Consider the following 23,200-nt stretch of genomic DNA (forward strand, 5'->3'; position numbering starts at 1 on the left):
GAAGATGTACTTATTCTTCATTTTCGGAGTTCACATGGCGGTCATACTCATCACCATCACCCCCATTTCGTAATTAACCAACTGTTTAGCAAACCTTCCGAAACGTGGACTAAATTATTTTGCACAGAATGTAATCAATAAGAAGGAACTGACCTTCAAAAACCAACGGTAGCTGCAGATAGAACGAAATTTTTATCAGACCCCGTATGCACTTGATCACTTTTATGACCATGATGAAATCCTGTCAGGCTGTCCCGTTGAGATCTTTGGTCCAACCAGAGAGACGAATTAGAGTGGTGCGATCGAGTCAGAGGAACTAGTCAAACGGATTCTCCAATTGAATTCGAATGCTCCGAGAACAGTCAGAACGAAGTTCAATAAAATATATACCATGATGGTCTACTGATTTCTGAAACGGGACAACCGAGAAGTTGTGCATTTGACAACCCGCATAACACGACGCAGATAGGAGACGATGGTGAGTGGAAAGGACATCTGGTGGATGAGAAACGGTTGGACACGTATATTCGTTACGCACTACTCATAAGGTTGCTGAAAATTCGACAGCCCACAACCGGTTTCGCCCTTCTTGAGGCTCATCAAGTAGGCCCAAACGAGAGATTCAGCTGGGTTCCAAGTGTGTCTCTTGCAAAACCAAATTAGTTTGCAAATGAGGGTCAGACACGGTTAAATCATGTGGTTTGGATGATGGGGAAACTAACTGGCTGGAGTCTGAGACGGGATCGAATCGAGTGAATGACAACAAAGATAAGGATTCGGAAGAAGGAATGGATTAAAGTGGTCGGGACGCTTTCCCAAATTGACATCTGGCTCAGTTCCAAACCATTTTGTAACCGTCACGTCCCCCATGGGGATCGATTAGCAGTTTAGGTAACCCTTAGAGTCAAGAGCGAAGCAAGTCTATCGCCCTCCTGTTCGTTGGATTGGTTGTTTTAAACGTGGTGTATGGTCAGAATTTCATGGTGTTTGGGAGTCTTTTGCTTCAAAAAGCCTCTGGCTTTTTAGTCCTATGCCACGTAATACTCTGGAAACCATTTACTTCAAGGATATCTCAGGGGATGGAGCGAATGATGCTTGTCAGTGAGGCAAAATGAAATCAGCGAACAGGAACAACCAACAACTGATTCTGCGTGGCATAATCGTTTCTTTCTGGGGCGACAGCCTTCTGGAGGCTACCTCTCCACTGGAAGCCGCTTTGGGCTCATCCTTAGTTGGGGCACGGACCAGTCTCTAAGGCGAATTTCAGACAGAATTACGACAAGGAGAGATCATAAAATTGAAATCCTCATCTGTTCCACTGACAATCTGGCTTTTCTGTGTTACAGAAGCTCCCATTTTTTAAGGCTTTCTATGAGGAGACTGGACAAAACAATTTTACCTGCACCAATTCGGTCACTTATGTGATGCTCTACATACCCTAATGCTTCTGATACCAACTAGAGTTATCGATCATGTTGTTGTCCCAGATTTCCATACGACTGGCTCGAAAGAATCAGCTGTTAGTCCTCGGAAACATATCTGTAGTACAACAGGAAAAGGGTCTACGTACAGTGGCTTTCACCTAGTTCGATACTATCAACCACTACTTCCGTCCTACGAGTAGCGAAACTGTTAGCATTGGTAACTCGTACATAAGCGTAGGCCGTTGCCTGATCGGTACAATATTGCAGAATAGATAAGGTGCGTGATGATACGTAATAAGCCGTCCTAAGCGTTACGGGGCCAAAGTACATGACATGACATAGGTTTGGGGACTTAGTAATGCTCTGGGACTATTAGAGATTCAACGCGACCCATAGCCAGAAGCCTACCGGTACGTGGCGCAGGATACAGGAATCGAACGGGAGTTCATGTGACAATCAGTTGCGTTTAGGCTCTGATCATAGACAAGCCATTCCGTTCGTCCGCAGCCATCCTCATCATCAACCACTGGATGGATTCCGGCGACCGGTTTTTCTTTACCCGAGCTTCCCCACAAAAGTATTAACTTGGCGGTATATTCCGGGGCGGTTTTCATTGAAATCAAAGCTTCCCTTAAACATAGTGAGCAATTTTCAAAAGCAATTTAGTCAAAACTATATATCATTTGGGCGAAACTGGTGACACGACAGCTGCTGAAATGACGCTGAAATAGGCTTTGCAAAAATAAGGAAAATCTAAGATCAGTAACAAAAATTTCCTTCATTTTTATTGGATCCTGCTCTGGAGAGATCACCTAACGGAAGGGGTCACTTTTGATTGGTCACTCCAAATGATTACAGCAGAAGGGAACGACCGCGGCAGGACAGTTTTCTCAAGTTATTCGAGATAAACCAGCATTAGTACGCCGCCGACCAGTCAGAGATTTTGGAATCTAAGTTTCCGGACTCTAGTCTTCCTAACCATCTTCCTGGTTGTATACTGCTAGGGGACGCAAGCCAAACAGGTTCTCCTCATTTACACAACTAATGCTCCTTCAGAAATTGGAAGCAACATCCATTAAACCCGCTAGCTGCACGAGGCTGGAGACATGTGAATTATTCCATTTATCCTCTCTGATGAGTTGCAAGTGATTTATCCACTTCTTCTGTCGATGCAACAAAAATGGCATTCAGTGAATTCCGACAGCTTGTTCCGAGAAAAAAACCCTGGAACCGAAGGCTTGTAAACTCTCTTATTTAAAGCGACATCTCCCATCGCGTTGTTTTACTGGTATGCCTTGAACAAACTATTTTAGGTTTATATAGACAGAACATTTTGTGGGGAAATCCATCGATACCGCCGCTAATTGGGTTACTCAGACGGGGCTTTTCAGTCACACCGTTGCGTACACACAGATGTTTCGTCAGTGTAAACATTGGAAAGCTTTGATACGACAGCTTAACTGTGTTGGTTCGTAAGCTACATTGTTGTGTTTTATCCCGTCATTTTCTTATGGAGACGATCTTCCCCTGTTCCAACGAGTCCTACTGTGACAAACAACGTTATCTCCAATTATTTTGAAGGTTCATTCACACGGGAACAAGAAGCTTCACTTTTTGAAGTTGCTGTTGTTACTGTTCAAGTCTCTTGTTAGTCATCACTTGTACAGTTTAAACGCTGCACGACACCACATCATAGCATCATGATCCCTCGGTCGCCTGATACAACGCATCAACAACTGGAAGGACTAAATACTTTGTACCCATTAAAAATGCACCTGCAGCAAGTTACTAGTGATTTTGTTGAACAAAGGTTGTTCTATGTGACCGGTTCCTACATATATTCTCCTCATTTTTCCGTTTATAGCTGCGTGTATTACAGAAAATGAGAGCTCGTCAAGCGCGGAACAAGAAGAACGAAATTTCTAATGAAAACTCCAATTCCTTGCCTACCACCAATCAAACTCAACGCAGGTTAACTTTTCTTGAAAAGTTAAAGCACATCTGGCCCGGATCTACCACTGACTGTACAGAAAGCGAAGGTGGAGCAATGAACTACCGGTATCTGACTTCCAGTCACGCCGGATCAAGGGAATACTCAAAAGTCTACTCAAATCCTCTGGAATGTCCGCTTTCACTGCTCTCTTTTGTTACTCATCTGGCTGATCCAAACACGATGGCTAGACCAGACAACCATTTAACTGGCACTGAAGTACCACGTCGAAGCCCAATTTCGCAATCGGCCCAGTTCTTTCCTGAGTCGCTGACCAAGATTCCCGGTGAATTGGCCATACAGATCGAACCCATGAATGATCTGCCAGATTCAACGGTGAGTTTATAACCCGGAACTTAATAGACATTCACATTCGTAGTTGCGAGGTCGGCGCATTACATAGTCACATCGCTGTCATTTGAACGGTTCACTTTTCCTATTGCAATGATAATGGTCCGTGTACCCAAAAGTTGCGAAAGACTGGACTTGAGCTTCGCCCTCGTTACGGATCGTCAGATGTGCGCACACTTTATCGTACTGAGATTTGAACTCAAGACTTTGAGGCCACCGTGATACCACCGGTGGACACTGGATGGACCAGGATTGTCGCGCGTGAACACATGTTCGTATTCCAAGCGATGTAAGAGCATCTTCAAATGATAAGGTTGAAACCCGAGTCCACTACTGATCCCCTTATTGCGTTTCGACGTACGATGCTCACGTACACATAGTCTGAATATTCTACACATGATTTCGTTCAATTTACTTCAATGTGAGAGTATGAAGGAGAATCTGGCAACACTATATGACCTTGAAATACCTGAATAAATGTGCACACATACCTCTAGCGACTAGCATGATCTACACAACGGCGCAATACATGAAAAAGACACAAAACGTTAACTTGGTTGTAACCGACCGATATCCCACATACCTTCACCCAAGAGAGTAGTTTAGAGAGAATGACTATCCACTCAGTTCGCACAGTTCAGTTGAATGATTAGGTTCTTTTCACTAAATTATACAAAGTCCTTATATGTTGTGTCCGGTGTTCCAAAACAAGTAGTGTGTCAAGCATATCGGTGAGATACGCTCGGTCGTAACTTACACTGGTCTTAACAAGGGAAGCAGCTGAATCTTTCGTTTCTGATAGTCTTCAACCGAATGTGCTGCACAAAAGTCTCCTCATGTTTTAAGCAGGGACGATATTCGAGATGTTGCGGTATATTCTGGGGATCTAGCATACTTTGGCAGCCAGTTGCTGGTTTCTGCTTTTTTGAGGCTTATCTAGTATGCATGGTCAGTGCTATGCGGAAATGAGATTTCTTCCTGTCAGTGAGGCCTGGTTAATAGTTTGAACACTTAACCGTTCTGCCATGAGCGGCTGATTAGCGGTGTGATTAACTCGCACTTGGGCAGGATTTAGCGCCGCTCGTCCTTCATTCACAGGATCCACATCAGGCGATCACACGTGTTGACTGGCTCCTCGGACAACGACTTCTCATCGGGTGGAGTTTATTCTTCCATTGAGCTACTTATAGATTTTTGGTAGTGTGAGGAGATGAATGGGCATTTTTGGAGATTTTTTCCTGTCACTAAGGCCAGTCTGTGCTGAGAAGTCGAGAATCACTGTACAGCCGTTTCATTCTTATTGGGAATCATCACCAGTGCGCATCTCATGAAAATCCAGGGAGCCTCGAACCCGCGACTTCCTTTGAACGCCACGAGCGGCTGATCAGCAACGTGATTAGCTTTCAGTTGGTCAGGATATAGCGCCAGGAACCGCACTACGTTGTCACTTATCCACTGCCTCCTCGAGAAACAGCTGTACAGTTTTTCTCGGCTTTTCATCTTAGATGGGCTTCGCCTACAGGATGGAATCTCACCTGACCCTTCCCAGATCTTCTCACACCACCATCAATCTAAGGTCTACTTGAACACCTAATTGGACGCAACTAACTGCATGCACTCAGTTGCAGAGTACATGGATGTTAACGAGAGACTCAGCTGACACATTCATTTAAGGAATATCCTATGCGTTATAGTTAAGAGACGATGACCCTCCTCTTCTGTTGTCCGTCGTGAATGAGGTGGAACTTACAAATCTATGTTCACCTGCATGATGCAAGACAGCTCTCTTACTGCTCGGAGCTGGCTCTGTGCCTGTTTGCTTGCATCGGCACCCCATACCATACGAAAGCAGAAGTCACCCCTAGACTTTCTTTCCCATCACCGCTGGATTTACACCACAGTGCCTAGAGTTGTCATCCACGATTGGTGCGCACACTCCTCAGTCCTGTCACTAACTGGTGCACAAAACCTCAGCAGCTATATCAGCCATAAATTCTTCACTTTTTATATCTGATGATGAGGACATTTTAACTCACGTCCCTATTCATTATGACCATCGGAAATTCGACTATTGCGTAGAATCGAATTCCTCTTCTACCCTCGCTGTTTTCAGACGAACGCACATGGGGGAAGTTTTTTTTAATGTAATGGCTCTAAAATAATCTACCCACGGAGCATGCACCTAACGACGTCAGTGTTTTTCCGTCAATACAAATATCTCATAGTTACCAATTTCCTAGCGGGCCATTGGTTGTTTTCGGGATATAATGACATCAGTATCCTCACCGTTGGTCAGCGGGTTCCTGGACTGAGATAAATTACGTAGCACAGGGAGAAGCACACACAATGAGGTGATTATGCGCAAATTCGAGCGATTATCAAGACTACAATGAAGTTGTCCGGTTTCAAGTGAGGACGAAGATTCTACAGACTCACATAGCTTTCCCGGCGTTAGTACGAATTTGCAGCTCATCGCCAACTTTGTTGGGGTACCAGTGTGTTTTGTGACGTATGATTCAGTTTGCCCTAACTGTTGTTACCCGAAATATTTAAACTCGTTCTGTCAGGACTGTTGTGGGTTTGTTCAATTTTTTACTGCTCAACACCACCTTTTTTAAATTCAGTCGTGAATGGTGATAGTGAATGTGACCACAATATTCGCGAGAAACACACCCGGTGGTTTCTCACCATTGGGACACACATGAACGCGGGTTTTCACCTGGAGTTTAAACGTATAGATGGTCAGCCACGGATTCTTGTAGGTAACTCCTCACAAAGTTGCTGAAAACTCGTCGACATCCGACGACTCGTTTCGCCCTTCTTGGGACTCGCCAGGCGGGCGCACTACCCGAGGTTCCGTCAGCGTTATTTCCTGCTTGAGCCCAAATCCTATGAAATTCACAAGTATATTTCGCGAATTTAATACAATTTCACTTCAAGTAGAATATGAAGATAACGGAAACTTGGGGAATGCGCCTACCTGACGAGTCCTGAGGAGGGTGAAACTGGTCATGGACTGTCGAAGAGGTCTCAGGAACCTTGTGGGTAGTGCTCCTGGGATTCGGTTGAGTCTTCCGTTAAAACCAAACTGGTTTTCTTCATTCGACATTCTACGATTGTCTCGCGCCGAAAAGCCTGTAATGGTGAACAAACTATGTCGTACTGCCCAACTGCACTTTTCTGATTTGTGGCAATATGTTTGCAGAATATTTAACAGCTACGGTAGGTCGACCTTGCCGAGCCTCAAGGCAAAGTTGGTTGATTCTCCATACGATGCAGCGAGCTGCGTCTGCATATCTAGTTAACTTGGCTAGCAGAAATTCTAATACGAATCGATGAGTGTACTTCCGTTTTCTTCTCGAGGTTTTATGGCTGCAGACTCTGTTTGTAAAGCACTTGTTCAATGAAGCCTGTACGCTCATTTCCTCAACAAATCAGAGGATCGAATCAAACGGCTTTTCGGGTGTGGTTTAAGACAGTGAAATCCGGTTAGGTGACACAAATAGGAAATGCACAATAAGCTGGATTGAAGCGTTGGATTAAACCATTTGATGAACACACTTTCGTCGTTTTTCGGTCGGGCGTGTAGGCCACACACCATCACCGTGGTCCAGAAGGTGATTTACACGTTCCTGTGTAAATTTGGACATGTATCTGGTTGGTTACTTCATCTGACTGGCCTATAAACATGGACAGTTCATCTTTGGAATACACATCAGTTTGGGTTGCATTTTCCCCATGGATATGTGGACACACATCTGGTCCTTTAATTTCATTTATCATTTCAGTGAGAACCTCTTGCTTGTGCCTTTTTCAACCGCCAGCTGCTTCGGTCAATCGTTTTAACCTAGGCCATCATGTGACTTCGCGTCTTTTCGCCTAGCTGGATTTTTCTATTTGATGCGTAACATAAACAGTATAGAAAATCTGCGTTGGTTCTCTGAGTAGTGGTGATACGGGACGAACTCGGTTATTTAATTTCTTTGAAGTGATGAAGCTTGAACACCTTATTCGAACATTTATGATATCGAACGTCAATTTTGAAAGGTCGTATACCACCAGGCCTTCTTTTTTGAGTACTTATTCGCTGAGGCATGTGTAGCCATCGACCTACTATCGATGACAAATTTTGCTTCACATGGTTTTGGACTCTGTACTGCTGACATTACCCTGAATGGCAAAGTGGAGCTTGTTGGCGCCACGAGAATGCACACAGTAGTCTACGCTGGAAGGATCAACCGAAGCGGAAACCTTTACATACTGTGGTACGCTGCATTTTGAAAGTGCTAGGTGGCAAGGTCGTAGAACGTTTTTTTGTACATCACTATTGGGGGATAGCTCATACCTGCTTACCTGGCTCCAAGTGGTCCTTTTTTAAATCTTGGAATCGATCTTGGAAAAGAGATATTGCATATAACACTCTACGGCAGTGAAGTATCGTACGGTAGTGAAGCATCGGTGTTGAACACTGATGTCATCCTGTCGATGATGCGATGGTGAAGCACACAAGCAGTCGCCTATTCTTGCAATCCTTGTCACGCGATTCGTTAGGGCCATGAGACTGTGAACTCCCCACTTACGTTCGTGGCTGCACCAGGTTTTATTGAATAAGCTTAGAAGGTCATGAGTTTTTTGACGGCTGTTATGGAATGGTGCAGCAGAGCACGTAATTGCACAACTAGTTGTAGCAGTCTGCTGCTGCTGTGAGTGCTCCCTGTGCACCATTAAATGGCGAAGCAAAGTGGGAAACTGGGTTCTGCTAAACCATGGAGTCAATTGTGATCCAACGACTTGACAGTCATGAAGGCATGCATACCAATGAGTAAGTCTTGAAGGCGGTCAGGAGTGGCTACCGTTTGACACCACCCCGTTTCGACAGTGGTCATCACTCCAAACGTGACTGGGTTGTTCTCCCTAACTGAAATCGTGTTGTCCCCTTGTAGCCCAGCGGCTAACATCGCGGACTTCAGTTTCGACCACTCAGGTCTTAAACCCGACAAGGGTTTGCCACCTGTCCTCGCGCATATATGTTGTTTCATCAATAGGAGATGTGAAAAGGCACTTCTAAAAAGTTCGTTCAAACTCAGGTGTTCCCTGATTTTCGCACTACAGTTTACTCACAATCGGAAGATTCAAGAAGCAAGGCAGATGTGTGAGGCAAACGAAACAGCACTCACAGCATACCGCCCTTTTGATGTTACTGTGTATAGCACATGACTGGAGACTGGAATCGTGCGACAACTCGCGATAAGAAACAGGTTGTCTGGGAAGCAAGCCGGAATTCACTCAGACAGAAGAAAAAACCTATTTGATGGGGCAATTGCAACTCGCTCGGCGTGATTCCTAAACATAACCATTTAATGTCTCATATGAATCTAATGGAATGCAGGTCGTATCAGGCAAGCAATTCCAGCTACCTTTGTACTGGTGAGATGTTTTCTTGCAATCCCTGAGTCACTTGCTCAAGTGAATGGAGTTACAGTAGTTATCCTTGCTGATGGACGTACCGCTGAAAAGCATTAGATACTTGAACTATTGTGGAACAACAGTTTTGATACAAGATCACTAGTAGGATAAGTTCCTGAACCATCGTGAACTCGATGGCACATGAAGCGAAGCAGGGCAAATACTCAGTTCGCAAGGCGACGATCACCGCCCTCGTTCTGGAGGTCACTCCCTAGACACTGAACAAGTTTGACTCCCTCCAAGGATGGTCTTAAGATTGGAAGGTAACCGTACATTAAATTCGGCAGCTGGGTGGTCTGAAAAAATTAAACACATCTCGCCTTTGTTGGTTTGAGTCGAACAGGCGCTACAACCTACGCTCTCATAGCGATTTTTCGAAAAAATGTGTTTATAACTGGAACTGTCGGTAATAACAAATTCAACCCTTTTAGAACTCATGAGTAAACGTCCTAAATTCAAAATGGGTGATGCATATTACAGAATTTCTTGGAAAAACAAGCTAGCACTTGCCTATAGGCATATTTTCCCCACCTAACTACGTACTGTTGATGTTCTCTTGGCTGCCTACGAAACGTTTGAAAGCGAATTGCCAATATTCGTGAACAGATCGACGGCCACGTGATCTATGTTTCATACAGTTCAGTTAGTACAAACTGACTCTGCTCAGTTCTAGATATCGGGTTAATTCTTTTCAGTGACATTTGCTAGTAAGACAAATCCGTGCTTCATTCTTTCCCTCACCGAATCATAATTTACCCACAGTGTGTACATCAATTACTGATGGTTTTGAATCATATACGTTGGATTTCGGCTACCCAGCTTTCCAAGCTTTCCAGCTTTTCCAGATTCGAGGGTTACGGCTTATACAACCCAATCTGACACGCGAACCCGGATTTATCGTCAGGGACGGTATGAACAGTGACTGGTTCTTTTCGAATCAGCTTAGCAAGCAGCGGGTAAATATACCACACAGCCTATATTCGCTCACCGTTTGGATCAATGGTTCACCGTTGGTTCACTGGGATGACTCTGATACAGTCCTTCACTGCGTTCTTTTCGAATCAGCTTAGCAATCAGCGGGTAAATACACCACACAGCCTATATTCGCTCACCGTTGGGTGATAAGGTTCAATGGGATGACTCTGATACAGTCCTTCACTGCGGTTAGGCCGACGGAGCAATTCAAATCACAGAACTGTCATGGGTATATTTTGAAGTTGTGTTGAAGTGTGTATACCTAGCCTTGGTCTGAAGAATATCGAGTGGCCTAGTGAAAAATACTAGTTGGTTTCCTTAGCCCGCCGCCCAAACGAGAAAAGTTTGCATCGGGTTTTTCAGAATCGCCCACAAAGACCGGCCGTGTACCTCCACTTCCCCGCGCGACATGAAGACAGAGCAGGTGGATTTGAAAGACACAGTGTAATCGAATCAGATGTCACGAGCTTAGTACCGGAATATGCTGATCGTGTGGGTGCAATGTGGACAGGGAAACCGCTATGATTCAGCTACTTTACAACGTTGCATTGACCATGAGGCTACTGAAAACTCCTTAATGGTCCACGATCGGCTTCATCCTTCTTGAAGCGCCTAATTGGACCAAAATTGCACAAAATTCGATTCATACATTCATCTGAATACGATTTTGGTTTTAACGGCAGACTCACCTGGAACTCAGCTGAATCTCTCGTTTATGATGTCCTTAAGAAACCGAATGTGCTGCATCAGGCCACCTCCTGTTTCAGCTGGTACGATATTCGAAATATCGCGCGTATATGTGTAATGTGCTACTCATAAGGTTGCTGATCAAACATATTCACTTGCTTGGAAACATCATAGTTTCGCCCCTTTGGGATTCATCGCCTATGGATCTTTGGTTCAACTCTCACGTAATTGTCCATAGAACGCTACTGAACCTGACTGCAGACTGACATCCCACGTCTTTTCACTCCATTATCTGTCTCAAGTGGATTTATATCGTGTCCAGTGTATATAAATTCCCATTCAGGAAGAAATTTCACACTTGTCGCATGTCGTACTCTTTTAATATCGCTTAACAGGTCGGAGTTTGAGATGACTTCACATGATGGACGATTTTCTCAAATAAAAACAAGTAGATGAAATATCGTCAGCTACCTTTAGGGGTGGAAGCTCGCATGTTGGAGGTTTGTTCTGGTCAATGGAAATACCTAAGCTTCCCTTCCCCCTTTGTTTATTATTTTGGATCCAGCTTGAAGCCGGTTGGTCAAACGAGGTAGATCGACCACAACCGCCCTCTTCCTTCGAATCTCTCACGTCTCCTACCCTGTCGATATTTTCTTCATCCGTATCACCTTCTTCGTGTTCAACCACATCATGCGGAAGAACTCGGAGAACAAGTAAGGTCAATCTTCGGCGACGCGTACGAGGTAAAGTGGCCAGAACTCGGAGGCTAAATGGGATAACACCACAATCCGGAGTTCACTCTTCACCCACGAAATCAAACGATCGTACACATGAAGAACTCGAAACCGATTTGTCAAAATCCCCTACAGGGCATGCAAAGAGTAAGTCGGTGTTTTGTGCTATCTATATGACACCGAAAGATGAGAGCCTGGACGATGACAGTTCAATCTAGGTTGCATGTCGAATCGCATTTTCAACCTGCTACTTGAAGCTGTCTAGTTTCTCTGGTAGTATTCAATCAGGTAACTGGATTTTCGTTCGCGGAGTGAACTCACCGGTTTTACCAGTTTACGAAATAACATCCGATTCAGTGCTAGATTGGCCTCCAACCGAGCTCCCTCTGGATAGGGAGCCTAATGGAACCATCCTTTGTCATTCCAGTGGGTTTCACCTTGGAACTGGTGAACAACCCCCCACCCCTATCCCAAGGTGTCATCGGAAGATTCCGGCTATTTCGGTCCTGCTACTCACCACGTATTTTTATGAACCAAGAAAGCTAAACAATTCTGAGTACGTTATTTGATGACTCTCCTACTAAATCAATACCGCACGTTATTACGTTCTTTAAAGCTTAATTCGTTGATCATGGTTTGTAATACTGGCACCAACTTGTGAAGGTGTCAAGATTCCGGCTATTTCGGTCCTGCTACTCACCACGTATTTTTATGAACCAAGAAAGCTAAACAATTCTGAGTACGTTATTTGATGACTCTCCTACTAAATCAATACCGCACGTTATTACGTTCTTTAAAGCTTAATTCGTTGATCATGGTTTGTAATACTGGCACCAACTTGTGAGTTCACCGTGTGAATGAGGTGTTCGGCTGTCCGAACTGTGCCTGATTTAGAGGTCAGAAGAATGCTTATCAGTTTGTTTGTTCTACTCATTGTTAAATCTCATATGGTGGGTTAACCCTCTCAAAGGGTCCTCACTGGCAACACAGTCCTCACGAGACCGTTGGTCAACATATTGTAACAGCTTAGACACCGATTTTCAAACCGTCTACGATGATGAACCGGAGTTTACTGTAGCATCATAAAATAAGGAAGCAACAAGTTTTTTATCTGAGGTAGGTCAGCCGTAGCTTCTGGAGGCACACATGAAAAAAATTTACCTACCTACCTAGAACCGTGCTAGAAGAAAAGGTCCTCGCATGCGGCTCGATTAACTTAGAAAGAAGGTTGTGGACTAGAAAATATCTGTGGATTTCGAACGCGCTAATAACCCGCTTATTTTCTTTCAGGGCCAGCCAATTTGTGCTACGATTCCCTGAGCGAATTGCATCTTTCCGTTCAAACTATCGACAAACCACTGGATCAGATAGAGTCATCACCCGCCCCTTCATCTTCCAGTTTGTTTGGCCATACCCCTCGGTTTAGTTTACCATCTCCTTGTGAAACTTACGAGAACATGAAGTCCCCGGAGGAGCTCGTTGGCCGCAAATTTAGCATTCAGTCAGGACCTATCTCTGGAGTAAGTTCTGTCCAGCTGTTTTTGGTTTTACGCTCTCACTGTGTGATAATCGGAATATTCATTATTCCACACTATAGAAATCAGTAAACTGTCACTAATTCAAGATTTGGCAGGTCAACAGACTTGTTTAGCCTGGGCATGACCACGCAGTTATGGGCATTATTGATTTTCCTCAAGAATTTTCCATTATCTTTGTAAGAAATGCATTCTAATGTATGACGATACAATCACGTTCGTCCAGCTGCAACTAATATCTTTGTGCTGTCAGTCTTTTTGATTAGCCTCAATGCTGAAATTGCTTTCTCAAGTGTAACTGATATATTTGTGCTGTCAGCCTTTCTGATTAGCCTCAATGCTGAAATTGCTTTCTTCGGTTTGTCGTCATTCTTGTGACACAGGCGCACATGGAGAAATGTGCTCTCCGAATTAGACTCAACTAGACCTGGTTTGTTGACTGAGGCATTGATCGATCGATTGTATTTTTCCACTGTCCTAACAGGATCTTTTGAGGCGAGCTAGCACCTGTAGGTGAATAAGGACATGCTCGGATTTGATACTCGAATTTGGTTTGCTCGCACAGCCTACAGACACATTACGCTTTAGTGTATTTTCAACCCAGACTACATCTTGACAACCAGGGAGTCGCAGTGACGTCTGATTGGTTCGCTGGTTTATCCTAAGACATAGAATATATATTGAGAAATATCTGCAATTTGGACAGTCAATTTCTGTGTTTGTTCCAACCTTGCGTTGAAGCTACCGGCCTAATACCGACCAGCCAGTAAACATTGCTATTCAGCGTCAGTTCGTCAGTTATTCAGAATTGGAGCTTTAGCCAAGCAGTTGTAGTGGGAGCTACTGACCGACAGGTTCTTGGTCCGAACTCATCCTACACTTTCCGATCGCACCGTTGTTGGATTAGGTCAGCTGACAATACCCTCCCCCCCTGCTTCATTCAGACAGCATAGCAAATATGCATTGATATGGGGCCACAGGTGAATGATTTGTCCCTTTTTTGAGGGTTTCTCTCATATTCTTGTTACTGTCATTATTACTGCAGTAGATTTTGACATAGCAAGTCTCCCGGTGAATCTCAACGTCCGATTCGAACTCAATTTCCATGAACTAGCTACAGAATGTGGTCACTCCAAAATGTGGAACTGTGTTTAACCCATGCAGTCTTCTAAACCTGTAGCCTCTTCACTTCTTCGGTCTCTTCACTGACAGGCAACCATATAAAATGATTGTACTTACTGCATCGAAAATCGTTATCTCGTTATTCTCATTCAAAATCACCCTAATCATTTATTCTATACAGCCATGCTTATCGGAAAATCACCCGAACGACCAACGTCCATTCAGCTCTCACGACGGCACTTCAGACACCCACACGGATGGTAGCAGCGGGAATCTACGATTATTTCCCATGTTTCACGATCAGGAGGAAATGAGCACATGCTCCTCAGGGCACTTCGACACCCACACGGATGGTAGCAGCGGGAATCTACGATTATTTCCCATGTTTCACGATCAGGAGGAAATGAGCACATGCTCCTCGGAAGATCGATCATGGATCAGGAATCGACCACCCACACCGGATGTGAGGCGCAGTGATTTGGATCTCTCGGATCTTTCTGATGGAACCAGGGTATTGGTTATCCAAGATACGCACTTGCGAGCTGGTACGCTATTCCTCCACAAACAGCTACGTAAGTCTTTGACAGTCCGGCCCGGATGCCATATTTTTGATTGCGCTTATGCAAAATCAGTTTATTTCAAAAGACAAGTTACGTTATTTTCATAAAAGAAACTACTCACAAGGTTGCTGAAGACTCTTCGACAGCCCACACCCGGTTTCGCCCTTCTTGGAGTTCATCAGGTAGGCACAGTCGAAGAGTTTTCAGCAACCTTGTGAGTAGTTTGCTTTATGAAAATATACTGCGATATCTCGAATATCATGGCAACTGGAAAATGAGGCTGCCTGTGTGCAGCACATTCAGTTGTAGAATATCATATACGAGAGATTCTGTTAAGTCTCTCGTGAAAACCAAATTGATTTGCAAATGAGCGTATTTCTCGAAGACAAGTTACGTTACTTCTACCGGTTCCGGGAGTTGCTTATCCTAACTGACCCTGGTCACTTCTTCCTCCATATGAAATCTACATGTGCAGGCCTGATTCTGTTACAGGGAGAAGGCAGGCCCGTCTTATGGATAAATCTGCCTGTAAGTTTGAGGTTTTGTTGTAGCTAAAGTAACCCCGTGTGGATACCTGTTGGGTGGGATTCGGGGATAGTGTGATTTTTACATTGAACTAGTTGGTGGCATCTGGGTGAGTTCGTATTTTAGAGCTGTTCCATCTGTAGTTTCCCATTAATATAGGGAAAAACGGCCAAACCGTTAAACTGTTTCCAAAGTGGACGTAATACAGTACTCATAAATTTGCCAGAAACTTTTTAGCAGCCCGCGACCAGTTTCGGTTTTCTGGAGGCTCATCAGGTAGGCTCAGTCCATGGGGTTTCGTCTACCTTGTGTTCTACTTGCAACCTTATGAGTAGTGCATTACGTCCATGCACTGTTTCGCGATATCTCAAATATCGTACCAATTCAAACATGAGGCGACCTCGTGCAGCACATTCAGCCGCTCATGAACATCATAAACGAGAGATTCAGCTGGGTTCCAGGTGAGTGTCCCGTCAAAACCAAATTGGTATGCGAATGAATGTATTTCGCTGTTCCTGAAATGTTCGTTTCATAGCCCTTCGTATCACGGGGGAATAAGAATCATCCGTATCACAACACTTAAAAATCTCCTTATCAAACGGGACAGACAACAAAGACGGTAACATCAATGCGAGGGACGCGAACATGCGCAATGACTCACGTGGCCTGACTCTTGCCCAAACTGTTGCGTCTCCTAGAGAGTTGCAGACATGGGCAGAGCCAGACATCTGCTGCGATTCATCGCTGTGGCACCGTCTCCAAGCTATTCACTGCGTCGTCGCGCACTCTCTTGCCGCATCGTCAGACAATTTCACACCGTTTTCCGACACTTCCAAACGGAGCAGTTCGTCGCGGGCGCCAATCGATGCTAGCTGTCTGTCTCGGTCCCACGTTCCATCCGAGACAGCGACAGATCGACCTGTGCACAAGTCAGACGAAGGACAGACAGCTAGGTGGACAGTAGCTCTAGCCATGTTGCGTCAATCGAAATAATCGGCCTGTCCGAAACGTGATTGGGCTGCCGCGTATAACCTTTTTTCTTTACTCTCAAGAAAAAAACATTTCTTGGACGATATCAACTTATCCGCGTCCGTTACAACAACGCAACTCCGTAAGGCAAACAACTAAGTTAAGGCAAACACCAAGTTATACTGAAATTATTCTTGTCCCGCAATCGAAAGCTGAAAAATAGCCACCAACGTTTTTTTGGGAACTAGAAACTTCAGAACACTAAAATGGGCGGCCGCATTGTTGTTCCAATATGACTTGTGGCGTTTCGACAACTACACTCATTTGCGTACCAATTTGGTTTTCACAGGGACTCACCCGAAGCCCAACTGAATCTCCCCTCTTCAACAGAATGTGAGTCCTGCATCAGAACGTCTCATATTTCAATTGGTGCGATATTCGCGATATCGCGATACGTAGGTAGTAGCAGAAACTTAACAGTCTTCGAGTTTCCAGCGGTCGCAACAACCTCAGTAGTGTACTACGTCTATGATTTGTGAACGTGTTGACTCTTAGACCCGAAATTAGACTCGACATGCCTGCATGGCAAGCGCTTGTGAGCTTGTCACTCGTTCAAATCGCAACAACCTCATTAGTGACTCTTAGGCCAGAAATTAGACTCGACATGCCTGCATGTCAAGCGCTTGTGAGCTTGTCACTCGTTCAACTAGAGGTATTATCCCGTGATTGCTACTTGAACGGGCGAGCTCAGTCGAATTGAAACGTGGTGAAAGAGCCTTTGACAGGAGTATTGGGTATCAATTAGAAATGAATCCCGGATATTTCAGCCTACGAACAGTTAGACCCTCAGTGTCCGGTTAACCCTCCCGAAGGCTTTCCAAGTCAGGCAGACTGCTGTGTAAAATCTAAAAGTCGACATTTCCTAAAGGTAGGAGAAATCTTTTGAAGAGGAGAAAGAATCTAATCCACACGGAGGCTACTAGCTTTTTTGATGAAGTTCTGTTCTCAGCTGGATACAAAAATAATGGCAGTTTCACTCGAGCTCGTTTGGGAAAGGATGAAACCAATGTAATAGTGTGTTATCTAGCGTGCTAAAAGGTTGTAGTGATTGGGTAAACAAGCAATAAAACCAGTTTCAAGTGAACAGCAAGCAGAACCATCTTCTTCGGTTCGATGAACCAGCCAAGGCTTTGGTGGGCAGGTGGGTACTCGACGAAACTGTTCTTGTGTCACCGAAATTAGCCTCATCCAGCTTAAAGTACATAGCGTTTTGCCTGGGTTTGGCCCAAGGAAGGATTATCTTACCAAGCATTTTTCAACATTATCCAGCGAACAAGTTTGGTAGAAGCGTTACTATCCGTAGATCCACTGAACCCGAAGAGAACCAATCGTTCCTGCTGTTCCGTGGGATGGTCGATGCAGTGGTATTTGTCTCATTCAGTAAGGTGGCCGAAGGTCTTCGTCGTTGTCGACACATACTACGGCGAGGTGATGGAGACAGTGTGATTTCGGTTCGACTAATGACCCCCGAACGCAGCTCTGCAAACAAGGCTACCACAACAGCATACCGGACAGCCTCATACGCCCTCGCTTGCTGCGTTGAAGCTGTGGCTCGTGTATGAAGATGTCATAAGCCGGTGCACTGGTAAACCACTACAGTCATCAAAGCACATCCGCATGGCCAGACAAGCCCTCTTCGCTGACTGGGTTAGGCTTGTTGGCTGAGGCCACAACTCGATAAGAGCAGCACAGCTGCGTCGTCTTACTAGGACTGAAAGGTCTAGGGGCACGTCAACCAAGTCCCGTGGTACGTTCACATGGCCGAAGCTGTATCGAAAATTCGATTACAGAACACAGTATGTGAACAGTGCCGTGGTTTCCGAAGTCAAACCCTTCCTTGTCATGTTTAGTAAATCCTCGTCAACCGACAAAATGAGCGTTCTCCAGAATGCTGGAATAGACCCCACATATTCAAGATGATCCTCACTACGTTATGCCTTAGCTGGTATGCATCCTCCATATGAGAACATCACATTGGCTAAATCTTGCGTAAGATGATTCAAGATAGGCAACTGCGACTTGTTTGACTTTCTGTAGTTGGTCACCAGTTTGAAGGATCGCACACTCAGTCGTGCGTGACAGTGAACGCCGTCTTGCGCTCTTCAGGGGACTGGAGTGGTCGCCTTGTGAGAAGCAAATTTGTGGACTGTCGAAGAGTTTTCAGCAACCTTATGAGTAGTCTGTACAATGTATCGCGATATCTTGAATATCCAACCAACTGAAGCATGAGACGACCTGATGCAGCACACTGAATTGCTTACGAACATCATAAACGAGAGATTCAGTTGGGTTCCAGGTGAGTCTCTCGCTAAAACCGGAATGGAATGCAAATCAATATACTCCGTCAAATTTGACATAATTACATAAGACGTTTTCTATTACCTGTCGTAGTTTAATGTTCGCCGCCTGATGCACACAGACTGGGAAGGGGTGTTGTGCATACAGAATCGACAGAACGAGAGTTATGAGTACTGTTCATCAAAACGGTATGGCACGATATAACTTCAAGCTAGAAAGATGCAAACTCTGTTAGCGATGGTGACGAACTTAGTAACACCTTTCCTACAAGAGGATACAAAATCATCCATTGGCACATCAGCTACCACAAGCAAGCATTCAAATCTAATTCACGGATGATTCGAAACTGATCAACTGTTCCTAACAGAATATCCAGAACTTTTTGGGTCATCGCAGCAGCGGAATCTGGCTATTTGCATACGAACCTCGTGACTCTCATTCAGCGCTGACTGGCCTAACAAAGTCGGTTGCCATGACCACAAGATGGCGGGAATGGTTCATGTTACTTGTTCATTTTTTTCTGTTCACCTTTTTACCATCTGATTGCGATTGGGGGAACCAAAGTGGAACTTTGCTCGTAGTTTGACATTCGTGAAGGCTGTCATCAGCTAGCCAGCATCTGATTTTTCGTTGCGAACGGCCAGTACAGTTTCTTCGATCTTTTATTGGTCATACGGTGTGGTTTGGAACACTGACTAACCGGAATTATTCGGTGTAGTACAGAATTTTTGACAGCGTGTGAATAGTCTGTAATTCACTGCATTGTTTCTCTCTAACTATGGTGGGATTTAACACAATTTTGAAAAAAATATGGTTTTAATTTCGTCTTTTATCAACAAACATTTTTATTCGCTTGCCATTAATTCTTTTTGAATCATTCTACTTCCCTCTCGGTATACAGCTCATTCGGATGGGGTTCTGACGCTACAAAAATATATTCATGCCCTCACAACGCTGTACTTTATTAAGGGGCTTTGTTATCGTTAGGTTCTCATCCGGAACTTGAGGAGAACCGCTAGTCCGCACAATAACTCGAAAGATCAAGTGTTTCTACTTAGGCTCCGTATGTGAATAGTCAGTTACTTGTTGAGATTTGGACGGTTTCCATGACATCCATTCTGGTGACGTCCTAATTAATTAATTAATTAATTTTAATTGATGTTTTCTGGAGAATCAACGAATTCATAGCATTCGTGAGATGGTTTACAATCTATCCATATCTGACCGGCCAGCAATTTCGATCGCCCTGTCGTGGTATTAGCTCAGCCTAAATAGTTCTACCTGAGTAAGCCATCTGTTTGCTTCTTTCGAAGTGAGAGTACTGGTCAAACGAATTCCCTTTTGAAAAGCCTACTTTTCTATGTGGAAAGCAATAAGTGGAGACGGAGAAGAATATGTAAATGTGACTCGGAGTTTCAGAAGAGCTTGGTAAACAATCGGTAGTTTTTATTTGGGCAACGTTTCGCTTTTGACACAAAAGCTTCATCAGGCCAAGTGAGCAGGTCACCAAATTGGCCAGGTTACAAGGCAGACGGGGAACCAATCAGTAAATGCTCTTCAGATTATCACACTAGATCAGTGCTGAGTGTCAACTAACGGTTGTTGACGCATAGAGTGGTTGCCAAAATCTTGAATTTATTAGTACTAATTGTAAGTGGTTGTGGGATTTTTAGAATTCACGTTCACATCACTCTTGTCTGAACAGTGCTCCTCTCGTCCTGGCGCCTTTATCCTGGTGAGCCCACACCAAAGGAGGAAACCGATGGATTGAAGTTTCGCTCTTATTAGAGCTCATCAAGTGCATACATTTGGTCGAACAGCTTCCAAACTCCCACGTGCGAGGCGCGAACTCGTTCACACGAGATTGACGTGAACATGTATAATGATATTCGACGTAAAGCTCGATCGATCAGTTAAAGACCGAGCTTCATTGCTGGGAAATAAGGGCAAAAGAGTGAAATCAGCTGACTGCTGTAGACAATACGCACAAAGTTGGTGAATAATTTTCATAGCTTTGGATGTAAAGTGTGTGGAACTGTTGGTCAACAACAGCACTCAGGGACATATATCCATGGAGGTTCACACACGTAGTCTTATGGCACACAGCCATTGGACGAAGTCAGGAGCTTGCCTCCTAGAATGCCTATGTTCTACACAGTCAAGCGAGTCAAGCCGCCAGATGCAATTAGCAGATGGCAAGGAATGTGGGAGGCTGTTGGCTGATAAGGGGAAAGCATCTCATTTCAGAATATTGGAATGGGTGCATGAGTATCCACAAGGCAAGGTACCGATCACATTCTATGTGGAGAACAATTAGTTGGAAAACGGGGATGTTCAGAGTAACTTGAATAGCCTAATAGTCACATAAGCCGTCGCCTTTGAAGCATCAGCAAACAGTTCACTGGGGATCTCCTGTCCCTTAAATTGCTTCCGCATATGTTTGGACAACCTTTGAAAATTTCATTTCTTTTGCTTCTTTCGGACTAGGTTTCTGTTATGGGCTGAAATGCGGTTAATCCATGAAGGGTTTGGTTTGATTCTGAAATCAAGGGTCCGTTTGCTCACTTACACAGCACACGTACGAAGACACGAATAGAGTAGAATCCAGCGTTCATCCCACTCATTGTTGAGGGGGACCTGAAGAAAGACTAAGTTCCAGTTTATTCCTGTCAGCTTTTGACCGCAAACTAGTTTAGAAGTGGCTAACCATCCGTGCCACACTTTGCTGGAAATATAACCGAATAACCTCTGTAATGAAGTTAGGCTACGCCTGGTGTGACGGTGGATACTACTGATGAGGCATGCGAGTAGCATGTCCTCACTAATAAACAACTCCACAGCGAAGGCGGAGGAATGCGGACCTCGAGGGTAATCACAACCGGAAAGTATTCGAACCTGCTGTGTGTTCTTCCCAGTCGTCAGATGAACAAAATATTTTTGTGTCGACTTCTATTATGTTTATTGATAAAAAGGAGGTAACCTAACAGTGGGGTTGATAAATAAGAGAATGGATTTGGCAGTGGTTTTTAATCACTCATCGTCATTGCAATTCACCGGTTCCAGTGCCTCAAATAACTTCATAATTTGTTAACCTATGTTACTGGCAGTTGTTTTTGGAAAATGTTCGAATTTCGTTGTGAACTGATTTCATTGGCATATTTCATCCGTGAATGGGGTTAGTAGAGTCAGGTAAATGGGCCGGTTTGGTCTTTCGACCCAGTTCTTGTCCTGCACAACATTCTTTCGGGTGTGAATCCGAATAGGTGCAAATTTGGCTTCATCGAGCTGGAGTTCACACTTTCCACGTGTATTATCTCTGAAAACAATGGCATGAGTGAATGAAATTCCAGATTGTGTTTCCACGACCATTTTTTTCTCGCTTTTTACAGCCGTACCGGGTATAATGAAAGGTGGGACAGATTTCCCACCTGAGAACAAGAGGGATCAGCTGTTTCGCATACACCTCGATGGCGATCGCCTAAGTTCCAGTACTTTGCACTCCATCTCGTCTTGCCGACCGAAGCAAGGAGGCGGATCCGGTCAGATGAGACGCTGTTCATCTCCGGCTAGTTATCAATCCGATTTGTTGTCTATGTCACCGTCTTCTTCAACTGTGCCGTCTTATTCATTCATCAGTTTGAATTCACCAAAGAAAGGCCGACAAAGTGACATAGTTCTCCTTGGTTGGCAGGTGGTACAACAAGCCGTACTGGAAGTAATTCCTTCATCAATGAGTCATCTGCCACCGGGTGCTCGGGTGTGTGCTTCATGGAGCGAGCAGCTGGCTTCCAACCTTTACCCTGGCACGGTGGTCGAGGGTAAGCAAGTTGAATGTTTTTTCAACCATAAACGTCCGCAACACTGTGAACAGCTGAATCACAAGATCACTGGGGAAAAAGTGCTACTCGTCTTAGAACTCATATGGAATAGACCTTCATAACAGAATGTCCAAATAACTCAAATTTGTTTGTAGGTAACCGGCTTTTGTCCGGCTAACGTCTTTCCTGAAGTTGACCTTAGGTTGCCACCGTACTATTTATAAGATTTATGGAACTTCTGTGATACCTCACCACCGTCTTTTTTCGCTACAGTATCGCTTGTTAGCCTGTTAGATAATTTTTTTAAAGATTCGGCTGGGATTATACGGATCACGAAAAATCAGGTGTCTCCCACGTTTTCGGGAGATAAATCGCTCAGCACCATTTTTCGTGTTATCATTGTGCTGACTTCTGAAATTTATGGAAAACGAAATTGGGTTGGATGGACAGAGTTTAAAGCACACTACTGTGTCTGGTAGTTCTCGGGTTTCGATCCGCAGAATTCAAGTTTAACGATCACAATCTGTTGTCGGTGACGGTGCCTGTATGATTCAGTCGTTCTCCAACACCCATCATAAACCGTTTTATTCTGAATTTCAAAACCTACTTCATTCTTGGGGGTGAACTAGTGTTACTTTTCCACACTTCATTACAAGTTAAGCCTAGGGTTTTTATTAACATTCGAT

General features: G+C 44.3%; 1 protein-coding gene across 1 annotated transcript in view; it reads left to right on the forward strand.

Annotated features, from left to right (window-relative positions):
• T265_15091 (hypothetical protein) overlaps positions 1-23,200 on the forward strand; it is a gene marked incomplete at both ends in the record, with an annotated part of 77,999 nt that overhangs the window by 27,218 nt on the left and 27,581 nt on the right. Inside the window, 5 exons of the mRNA XM_009176542.1 lie at positions 3,289-3,750; positions 11,459-11,774; positions 12,918-13,147; positions 14,466-14,856; positions 22,086-22,514. Coding sequence (XP_009174806.1) covers positions 3,289-3,750; positions 11,459-11,774; positions 12,918-13,147; positions 14,466-14,856; positions 22,086-22,514 — 1,828 coding nt within the window. The remainder of the gene's footprint in view (positions 1-3,288; positions 3,751-11,458; positions 11,775-12,917; positions 13,148-14,465; positions 14,857-22,085; positions 22,515-23,200) is intronic.

The sequence above is a fragment of the Opisthorchis viverrini genome (genome assembly GCF_000715545.1).
Source record: "Opisthorchis viverrini unplaced genomic scaffold opera_v5_344, whole genome shotgun sequence".
NCBI classification, from domain to species: Eukaryota; Metazoa; Platyhelminthes; class Trematoda; order Opisthorchiida; family Opisthorchiidae; genus Opisthorchis; species Opisthorchis viverrini.